This window comes from Fundulus heteroclitus, chromosome 10 (assembly GCF_011125445.2).
Source record: "Fundulus heteroclitus isolate FHET01 chromosome 10, MU-UCD_Fhet_4.1, whole genome shotgun sequence".
NCBI classification, from domain to species: domain Eukaryota; kingdom Metazoa; phylum Chordata; class Actinopteri; order Cyprinodontiformes; family Fundulidae; genus Fundulus; species Fundulus heteroclitus.
The window spans coordinates 7150495-7162094 of NC_046370.1; the positions used below are offsets into that span (position 1 = coordinate 7150495).

The following is an 11600-nucleotide window of genomic DNA, read 5'->3' on the forward strand; positions in this document are numbered from 1 at the left end:
TTGCTGCAACCCTCTCCACCACTTTCTACCTGACAAGTCTGCTGTGTTCCTTGTTCTACATGAAGCTGTTTGTTACCTAATGGTCTCTAATGAAGCTCTGAGACCTCCACTGACAATTTACTGTTTATGCTGAAAATAAATTACTGCAGGTTGACTAATGATATGAGTTCTGACTGGTTACTTTGGGTTTATTTAGCGCTATCAGAGTAAAAAGGGGCTGAATGCAAAGACAAGACACACTTTTAAAATTTTCACTTGAAATTTATCTGTGAAAACCACGTATCCTTCTACTACACAGTTATATGGGTGTATGTCTATTACATGAAATCCCAATTAAATGCTTCAAAATGCTCAACATTAGCATAGAAATAAAGACTTTCCCTGACAGGTAACACCTTCCTCCAAGCTGAGCTTTGAATGCCGCATTAGTGCTGCACATCAGACGACTTCTCCTCCAATAGGCCGAACCGCCACCGACTGAGAGGATTTCAACTGCTGACGACCAACTTCTAGGTCAGAACACTGGGGTTTGTGTAACTAAGACTTTGGTCCGTTGCAGGTCATTTATAGCCCGGGTATATTGAGCCGCTGACAGACAATGACCTACGTAAGTAATCCATGACCGGCGAATGCCATGGATGTTAAAAAATAGCTAAAACTTAGGTGAAACCAGAAATAGTTTTCTAGGTATTCTATTCTGTATTTAAACCCTTTATTAGCTTCATCTTTTATTTTGTTCTTATAAACTAGTGCTCCCCATATTATTTGCTTTCAACCAAATTGGCTTAAATTGACTCAAAAGTCTCCATCTGCATGGTTTAAAACCTTAAAAAAAAAAAACCATTTACTTGGATTTAAAGTAGTGTAAAACAACACAAAGGTTCAACAACATCTACTAATTTATTCGTCTGTGAAGATGCGCTAATAATCAGATAGTTTGAGTAAAAAAGCGTTGAGACCAACTGTACCTCGGGTTCAGTGTAATTGCATAAGAGTCTTAGCACAGTAACGGCCTCCTCTCCTTAAACAAAAGTTACGTCAGCAGGTTTATCAGCTTTAAAACAACGCACACAGCAGACAGGCCGCAGCATTCCTTTACTGAGGAGAATGTGGATCAAAGAGTTTGAAGTTGCTTACTGAAGAAAAAAAAAAGAAGTATGAGCTGGGAAAGGAGCAAACCAACCATGGTCTAAATAAGGGAGAGAAGAGCAGGCGTGCAGCCATCTCAATGGCTTTACAACACCTTAGTGTGTTAGTACAGGGAGCCTATCATAAGAAATTACGGTTTTAAATGTTTATTTTGACAGAATATGTTAATTTCTTTTATTTATTTGGACTTCTTGATGTCTGGCTCGACAATCTTCTGTCCAGTGAGGAAGTTCCAGACGCCGCCTCGGTAGAACTCATTTCCAAACGAGTAGAGGAGAGCATTGAAGAACGGATTTGTTTTTGCGACAACCGGAAGCACCTGTAGAAAAAAAAATAACAAAAAATTGTTAGTAAATTGTGCGCATTTAGAGTAACAAAGAGGTTTACCAGGGCTCCCAATTTAATCTTCAAAACTATGAGATTTGCAAATCTTATTGTCCACATCCAAAAAAGGTCAATGGAGTGTGAAAAACTGTTACCACACCTCCTTCCTTATTCTGCTGACCAAAAAAAAAATAATAATAATTTCCGGAATTTTAAAGACTAAAATGTTTCTGATTTATATTCAATTTATATTCATTATATTTGAACTGCCTCCTCTAAAACGGATTTTATTGTCAGTTGTTGATCAGTTAAACTTCACAGGGGCAAATAAAATCCATTTATAATTTTTTTAAACACTGCTGATTTTGTCTAAATGTTGCTTTTTCTGTTTTTTTCTTAATAGGATCTGACCACATTCGTTTAAAAATTGAGAGAAAATGTACTTTAAATAGGCAAAACTTAGTTTATATGGCCCTGCTTTTAGAGTCATTAAAGAAAAGATCCGGATCTTCTTAGAACTTAAAAACGGATCAGTGTCCGTCTTTGAAACTGGGCCTAGCTTAGACGTCTTACCAACCACTGAACCTACTAATTCTTTAACTTTTACAGATGGAAAAATGGTATGAAAAATTAATCTGTATTTACTAAAGGATAGTTCAGTGGTTGCGATTTTAAAGTACAAGTGATAAGGAATAAACCACACAAATGGAGAAGCCAACTTCAGTATTGTGTCCTTTTATGGTTTATAGGACATAAAGATAACAAAACCAAATGAAATATTTTTTAGATACGCAAATGTCTGGAAATACCTTGAAATCTGAATCTGGAACAATGGAATAAAAAGTGTAGGAAGCTTGAAACTATATAGTTTCCTATATAACCTCTTGTTTGCTGAAACAATTTTTTCAGATATGAGTTTAAGTGGACTGAACCTTAAAAGAGCTTACCATTCGCAGTTTTGGAGAGACAAGCTTCACATTCTCAAAGCAGGCATAGATGCACATGAGGACGTAGGGCCCCCAACACATCAGCATTACCCTCAGAGGCAAAGCGGTGTTAAACTGGAAAATAAGTGCACCGTATTAAATGATTTGTGAAAGAGCAATTATGTGCAAGAGAAAAAAAACTTTATTTTCATATATAGTCATATAAAAAAAGTTAAGAAGAAACAGAGAAGAACCTTAAAACAATTTGACAAAAAAATGTTTAAATGGAAAAAGGTACTTCCGTAAAGTCTTTTGGAGGCATCCCTAAACAACATAAACAATCTCTTCTAGTATGAAGAGCCAAAAATGGGCGGAGTCAATCGTTTGAGTCACCCTGGCCTAACCATTTAAGTCCGACCAAAGTTTGGATTCCAATCTGCCTTCAACCTTCAGACGTTTTGCAACACATCAAATTATACACTTTCTGCTTATGTTTTGTGACTGCAATGCTTATAACCTTGAAATAATCCTTTATGATAGTGTAGCTATAGGAACCAGCTAAGCAAAAAGAACCAAAAAGAACCTATTCCATCTCCATAGGAATAAAAGCTTTTAAAATCGACCCTTTTAGACCTAAATTTGCTCATACAGCATGCAAAGGTGAGAACATGTGTTCAGATCTCAATCCTGCCTGAAATGTACATTTTCAGTTTACTACATGATTGTAGCACACAATGAGCAAAAAATGTTCAGCCACCAAAATGTGATTACTATGGATGTCACTGGATTAGATGTGACAAATATAAATGTGCCAAACCCCTTTAAATATGCTTAACTTAGTGTTTAACGTCTTTAATCAACAAGTGTAAATATGCAGTATATGAGCAAATCCTGACCAAAACCTTTTAGTCTCTCTCTGGCTCTCTCTCTCTCTGTATATCTATTAATCTATCTCCTCCTTCCTATTTGTCTCTGCCTAAACACTTTTCAGCATATTTTCAGCATATTTACCCTGTGATTATGAATCTTCTTGAAGTGTTTGTAGATGGAATCATAACATGATAACATGGTGATGGCTGGGAAATGTCAGGTAGAGTACCACCAAGCTAAGCATGTACGTAATGTAGTCCCTGTAAGAAAAAGGAGAAAGCAAAAGGATTAAAGCGAAATATTTCATACAGCTGCTGTTCAACCAGAGCGTTAGTCTCAGTGTATTGGGTGATTTCACATAACTCTACCTGTCTCCTCTGGTGTAGTCCAGCGTGCAGCACGTCCTCATCGGCTCAAAGTCGTAGACACCCCACCCCATGAGTGGAATGGCGGACCAGAAGATGGAGAGAATCCAGATGATGCCGCTCATCGTCACTGTCGTGCTCCAGAAGAGCTTTTGCCCTGTGCAAAAATATTAAGTCAGCTTGGATGCAAGTAATATGTTTGATTTTGACATTATTGGAATTCATTGTTGTTTTTGTTTTTCCTTACTGCAATACAGATTAGTCAAATAGCCTTTTGTCAATGACAAAATGGCAGAATGTTTGTCATTTAGTTTCTCTAATTAAATGGAATTTTAATGTACGTTCAAAGTATGTGGACTACAGATAAATCAAATAAATTTTATGCCATAATTAATGTTAAATCATTTAACATGCTACCCGAAAAGTCAGCGCTATATCTTTATTCAGAGTTTGTCACTGTTAAGACCTTATTATTTAACGTTGTCAGCTTAGTAGGATAAGGTGTAAAGATGTTTAAGGTCTAATTATTGTGTATTTTATCATCTGATATGCTAATCCTGATGTTACTAAGTTACAAACCCTGCTTTATACTATAGTATAAAGCAGGGTTTGTGGCTTAGTGAGCTAACTCCATGTTCAGTTTGGCACAAAACTGGTTCAGTAAGCAACACATGCAAACGGTATTTATTTAGCACCCTTTTATACGTCAGAAATCACAAAGTGCTTTGTAGCAAACACTCCTACATCTGACGGGAATAGGATTCTGATTGAAGTGGCACCGTGAATGATAGACTTCGATTAGAGAATCAGGAGACTGGAGATCCGTAACGGCAGCTTTAATATAACTCCAAATAATGAACATGGTCCATTACAGGCTGAGTGGCATAATTACATGTAAACCACATGTACATGTTGGGGCTCATGGAGCATATGAGTGTGGTTTTATTTATTACGCACATAAATATTTACCATGAAGCACTGACTTTCAGCATGTGTCACACTGTAAACGGTCCGGGCGGAAACAACGAAACCTGACTTCCTCTCAGTCTTTCTAACATGCTTTACAGTAAATCATCATAGAAATTCAGGCTGGAAACCTACCCTGCCCAAGTGCACTTCAGTGTTAAAAATAATTTCCTCTCCACTAACCTTTAGATATTTAAGAATATATGCAGCATAAGATAAAAAATAAAGAATATAAGACATTAAGGCATAGAGGCTGAATGTTTTTACTCATCTGAGTCAGATGAGAGGATGCATCAACTCTCAGGTCAACATATGTCCCTTTTCCCCGGGCTGCAGTAGACCCAGCTCTATTCCGGTCAGCCCCCTTTGTAAGCATTTTGATTACCACATTTTCATACTGAACAGGCTTTTTTCACCCCTGCTCAGGAGATTCTCAGTAAGGCTGAAATACGACATGAACATTGGGCTGTGTAAAATATTTACAATTTTGCATGTGAAGTTTGTAATAGTGATGTACCAAATGTGCCAGAGGTATGCCATAAGCAGCAGGGGAACATTTTCTTTTTTTTCTTTTGGAGAATAAATATATTTGTAGATATGCTACAAATGAAAAAACACATTGTTCAAGTAGACCATGTAGATCATATTCAAGCTGTTTTTCAGCTTGTTCATTGGTGTTTGATGAGTGTTTATCAATAAAACTCTGTACATTCTTGTAAGCACGCCACAGATTTTAGATTATGAAAATTCATCTTATCTATGAATAAAACCATGTATACCACTCGACTGAAACTTTGAAGATGGTGTTATAGCACCACAATTAAATGAAAATAATCCAGGCGGAAATAGACCTTGAAGGGTAAAGGACCACCATGAATGGAGTGGGTCAAACCGAAATATAGTTTTACCTATTTACAGACCATAAACCATGCCTGAAGGAAACAAAAGAAAAGAATAAGGACACTTCAGCTTTATACACACAGAAGGGTGTGGCGTATTTAATACCCTATAATCCACATCTGCGGACTCAGTGAGGCTTTCTCTCATTTTACCCAATGTAGGCTGTCATTTCCCGAGCAACTGCTATCTTCGTTCTTCCTCCTCCCAGCAGACAGAGGCCGTGAACTAAAATATATATAATAATTTTTGTCTCTTAAAAGTGTCTGGTTCAAAAATCTGTTCCCTGCCCCTAATTGAAGCACTATGTGTGAGAGGTTAGAGATGGCGGAGGGTCTTTGTTCCCAGTTCTACAAATCAAAGACTTTTTGGCTGTAAAAGGTTGGGTTTCATGAAAATACTTCCACTTCATCCCTGTTGGGGAAGAAAAACTATTGGGGAAGGAAATCCAACTTGATTGCACCTTCTTGTGCTTTAGTAGCAATTTAATTTCACTTACTGGTGCAGTACTGGTGATATCTGTCCCAAGCGATTGCAGCCATGAAACTGATAGAGGCCAGGACTGATATCATCCCCTGGAAAGCATGATAATTACAACCCTCTTGCCCAAATGGCCAGTACCTAGAAAGTATGAGAAAACACGAGTGTTAGCCCACTTAACTACATAATTTTGACACAAAGAACAGCAGAAGGTTTCTTAAAAGATTAAACATTAGTTCAAATCTCGCTTACTGGTGATCCACAAAACAAAGGCAGCTGTACGTCACAGGCATCGTAAAACCGGGGGATTTATTTAAACGCATTACATGCTATGAACCTAAAAGAAGAAAATGTTACTCTTGCACTGTGTTGCAAGACGATAATATTACTCAGTGTTGGATTTGGTAACATACAAAAACAAAGCAAGTACCTACAAAATCCTTTAAACAAAAAAAAAAAAAAAAAAGCTGAAATTTGACATCTTTAAAATATAAACTGGTGTTCAAGTAAGATTAGGATTGTCAATCAAATCCTGACCAAAACTCATTGACTATTTTCCATTGCATCCACCCCTCATGTAAAGATTTGTTATCCAGTTACTAAAACTCCGCAGATTTGCTTGCGAAAGCCCAAGCAAAGTGGATTGGTGACTGGATTATGAAGCACAGAAACTGAGTTGTTCCGAGCAGAACGAGCTCCAGTATTCAAACATTAAGGGCATTAAGAATGGCTGCGTTATGCGAGCTGTTTCCCCTTTTTTTGTTACCTGAGATAGCTGGCGTAAGCAGCTGTGAGCCCGTTCATATTCAGGCTGATGTCAGCCAAGGCCAGGTTGAACACGAGGAAGTTGCTGGGAGTTCGCATCTCCTTCACCCTGAGGAAGGCCAGGATGCTGATGCCGTTGAGGAAGAATCCCAGCAACCCTGAAGGGGTAAACAAGCAAGAGAGTTCCCTTCATCACAGCAATAATTATCGTCACAACCTTTTCATAACTGTCAGAATTGCACTGAAGCAACACAATATGTAAAACTGTGATCATATTTCAATGTGTGTACTGCAATAGTTTTCCAAAACACATCAGAACTGACCCTTTCCCAACAAAACCCGCTTTATTCCAGGCCCTTTGAAAACATCCTTTTAGATTAGCCATAACAACAATCGCTTCCCCTATACCACTGGCATGCCGAGTCATCAAAATATGAATACTTTTATGACCCTAAATTGCTGTGATCAAATAATCTTACCGTTTACCTCTTATCCTACCATATGTTTAGACAGAAGATATTCTTATTACCAGGATAATAGTTTGTTGATTGTTTGTTTGTTCAAAATTGGGGATGGAAAAATAACAGAATCATTTTCCCTTGGCTGAAGGTGAGACTATAAAGTCTGCATTCTGATTGGTTGACCAGCACCTTGTGATGACTCCTTCCCTGGAAGCACTTGCTTTCAGCTCCAGTGGCACCGCTGAGTTCTTAAGTAAAAAAAAAACAAAAAAAAACAGCAAGACGTTTTTCCTGACTTGTTCCAAAGACTTGTCAACCTCTTGATGCTTCTTCCTGCAAAGTTTTCTTTTCATCTGCAACTTGAAAATGTTGGTCTTTTTTGGGTCACCCAGAATCAAGAGTGGGAAACTATTCACAGGCACCTAAACAACAGAAAGTGGGGCAACTGTTCCCACATTTTAGAGATTGGGGAGGGGAGGGGCGGTGGGAGGGGGGGTCGTCTGAGCACTTTCTGCAGTCTGACAAACTCTTTTTTTATTTTAAGTTTTACACTTCTTAAAACTAAAATAGTTAACCTCCTTCCTCTCTAAATTGGTCCAGTTTCACTCACCCTGTGCCCACTGCCAGGTTTGGAAAATAGAAGATGCTTAATCTCAATGGGATCTGTCCAGTCAGACAGCTATGAAGGCAAAGGTAATTTAAACTGAGTTGGCTTTTTTAAGTGTTTTAAGAATGCATCTCTCTACCTCACCATAAATCAGGTAATTATACAACAGATAATTCTGTACGGCATCACACTATTCAGGTTGAGGCTGCTCTGACCCAAGCGTCGGCTGCAGCCAGCAGGAGTCAAACCTGTGTGTATTGTAATGAAGCTCTATTTGTTCAAACAGCGTCATCATCCTTTAAAACCTAATTCCTAACTCCTTAAATTGCCGTAACAAATCAGCATATAGCCAAGATGTCATAAATTAGCAGGTTCGTCCCCCATAAGTATTTCAAATTAGACCACAGATTTTTTTAAACTCCCTTTTGATAAAAGTTAATGAAAGTAAACTATACTCTGAATGCTTGATTTCTTATTTATAAAACTTAGAAAACAATTCTCCACTTACTAGTAGTAGCCTGTAGAATTGGTGTTAGTGTGTGTTTTTTCCCTATATACTTAAATCTTTAAAATAAAAAATTAAATGATTGGAAATAAGTGTGAATAAAATACATAGAATCCTTGATCACATTAATTGCTAATTTCCAGGGATTCTTCCCCATAATGCTTAAGGTAAAGAATGTATCTGAATGATTTGATCTATACAGTCATATTCAATAAATCAGAATATTTAAATGTTTACTTATGTTTCCAATGAAACACATTATACAGATCAAATACACACAGGTGTTTTGAAGCCTTTATTTTCTGCTAATCATGATGATAATTTTCTTTAACATTTAAGATTGGAATATTACATCAGACAGTTTTAAAAATAGATATAGTTTTAATTTTAAAAATGCAGGCTTAATCTGTATGATTTGATTCCAATTTGTATGATTTGACTGAATTTGACTTTGGAAAGTGTCTTTAGATGACATGTATCATGAATTGGCACTATATAAGTAAAATTTAATTGAATTAATCAAAAGTATTTTTGATTAATTTGTCATATTTAATCTGACAAACAGGCTTCATTGAAACATATATTGCAATTTATTGAATATGATAGTAGATTATGAAACTGATTATTTGAGTACATTGAAATCGTCTAATGTAGTTTATCAAAGCTACAATACTGCAATCACACTAAACATGTATTATGATATACTATGAAAGTGTTGAAGCATTCACCTTCAACAGACACTGAGCACTTTAACGTTTGTAGCCAAACATAATTTGAGAAAGGATATTTTCATTGCAATATTTAACAAGTATTAACAACCTGTTTTTGCAATATTGTGCGGCCCTAGGATATAAATTTCTGTTTTTCTTCTGATCTGACCTGACTATTTTAATACTGATAATTTTGACTTTCTTTCTAAAGAATAATGATTGTCAAAGAGCTAAAGCATCCCAATCTGCACTGTTTTCTTACCTGGCTGATTATACTGTAAATGACGAGGACCAACAGGCTCACTGATAGATCGTTGTTAGAGGTAGCAGTTTTGAATCCAACCTACATTAAGGGATTACAAGAGTATCCACATTTATGCCTCTAAGCATATGTTTCTAATGATTTGGAGATCATACTATTGCTCAACAAGTTTTTGACCAAATTGGTGCAAATCTTTTAGTTTTAAAACATGTAATAAACAGTAAAAAATAAATATATATTTTTTTGATTACCAATCAGAGTTGGTGAAGGAAAAATATTAGGCCAGTCACAGCAAATTGCATAGTAATCGATGCATCACAAAATTTCATGGACTTCAAATATTTCTAACAGATTTAGTGTTTACCAAACTTTTCAGGTTTTGGCCTACAAATTGAAAATGGAAGTGATTCGCAATACCATCATCTGATTGAGAATATGACCAATTGTGAGTATAATGAATAAACATGAGTTAAACAGAAGTAGATTTGGGTAAGTTGGCAATTTTTTAACGTCAAAACAATGAGTATTAACAGAAACTTTATGTGATAGCAAGATCATATTTGTATATTAAGAATTCTCATCTCGCCCTGCGATTGACTGGCGACCTGTCCAGGATGTAGGCCGCCTCTCTCCCTTTGATAGCTGGAGATAGGCACCAGCACCCCTCACAACCCCATGAGGATGTGTGTAAGAAAATGAATGGATGGATGGATGTATTCTCATCTCAAGGTAGATTTAAACAAGGTTTTATCAAACCACAACTTCCACAATAACCCTCGGTTATATAATTAACAGGAAAACTGTTAAAAAAACTAAAAATCTGGGTTTTTTGTGTTATTGTGAGATCTAGACACAGTGACATGCATTAGCAAAAAAGAAAAAAATAGGAAAAAAAAACAATTTGTTTAGGAGAGGGCGGTGCTGCCTACAATTTTACAGCCGAGCAATTGTGAGTCTTTTTTAATCAGCTTGTGTTCAAAATATAAAATATTTAAACGTAGATAACCTTAACTTTATTAATACAATACACAAAACAGATTCTTTCAAATATAATTCAGAATTTGTAACAACTTATTGTATTTGTGGGGGGGGGGGGGTAGCAAGCATAAACACTGGGTAAGAGGGGTTTGCCCAAGGCGCTATCTGTACATGAGCCGCCTCTGTACCTGCTTGGCACAACAACAGCTAATTTATGTCTTTATCTATGTAAGAAGCTACTGTTTTAGTATGTTCTCGCATTAACAGCTTAGATGTGTTTTCAACCACTTGGCTTGTTGCCGTTTTGTCTTTTTAAGTAGCCTGTCTCTTTAAATCTTACACAAAGGTCCAAACCTGCGCCAACTGCGCTGCGCACTTACCCCCAACGAGAAGCGCAGAGCCGAACGCAAACATGTCAAAGTCCGAGAATCCCTCCGGTAATGTATAGGCTCCCATGTTTGGATGTGCAAACTGAACTCAACACCCAAACTCAGTCCTTTTCCTCCAAGCAGCAACAAGCAAAACACCGTTTCCTTCAAGATGGCGCTTTATTATAAAGGCCCTTTCACGTGAAAAAGCATAAAGAGACTAATCTCGGTTAAACTCCCCCCTCCACTCTTGCAATCCTCGGAGGAATGTCCTAACGAGCAAAACTTCCAGCAAACTCGCTGCAACTTTTACTGATCGCATAAAAAAAGAAAGAAAGAAAGAAAAAAGGCTTTGGTCATATGCTGTGTAAATATTTGATCTGATGGCTGAGGAACGTCTAACAGATAAATGCCTTGTTTCTGGACAGAACTAGCCTTTCCTGTAACTAGTGTGGTTGTGTGAGTCTCTGTGCGTGTTTGCGATAAGGGGAAAATGGGAACCTGGGAAATGTTGTCCTTAAACAGCCATATGGACACACACTGTTCCTGTGGTCCAACTGGTTTTAGGGGAATAGTAAAAAAATAAAGGCTAATCCTTTTCCCAATACTTCACGCAAACAGTTTAACCAATGGCAAATAAAAACAAATAAATGAATATGGTCCAGAAATGCTGGGGGAAAGCCATATTTTTTGCTCGTTGTTACATTTAGCTTTTGCATGTTTCATTGTCATTTTGTTTATTTGTTTAAAAAGGCTCTCAAGACAACATACAGAAGAAAGGGTATATAAGATTATCCTTTTAAGATAGTCTGCTTTTAGTTTTGAATTTTAGATAGTGTTGTTCGAAAGCTTTTTCTGAAAAGATGCTGAAAGGATCATATTTTTGCAGCTTGATTGAATTTTAATTGATTTGATATATTTTATTTCATTTTTTTGCGACAGCCAGAGTTTCTGTTGTTATACATAT

At 36.9% G+C, this 11600-nt stretch overlaps 1 protein-coding gene across 1 annotated transcript; it reads right to left on the reverse strand.

The window, feature by feature from the left end:
- Window positions 1–240: 240 nt before the first annotated feature.
- On the reverse strand, window positions 241–11087 carry rgrb (retinal G protein coupled receptor b). The gene is given in 8 exon segments (XM_036141862.1): window positions 241–1468; window positions 2421–2534; window positions 3411–3482; window positions 3484–3529; window positions 3638–3791; window positions 5997–6118; window positions 6744–6900; window positions 10646–11087. Coding segments are annotated over 8 exon segments (882 nt in total). The 5' UTR covers window positions 10722–11087; the 3' UTR covers window positions 241–1327.
- Window positions 11088–11600: the final 513 nt, after the last annotated feature.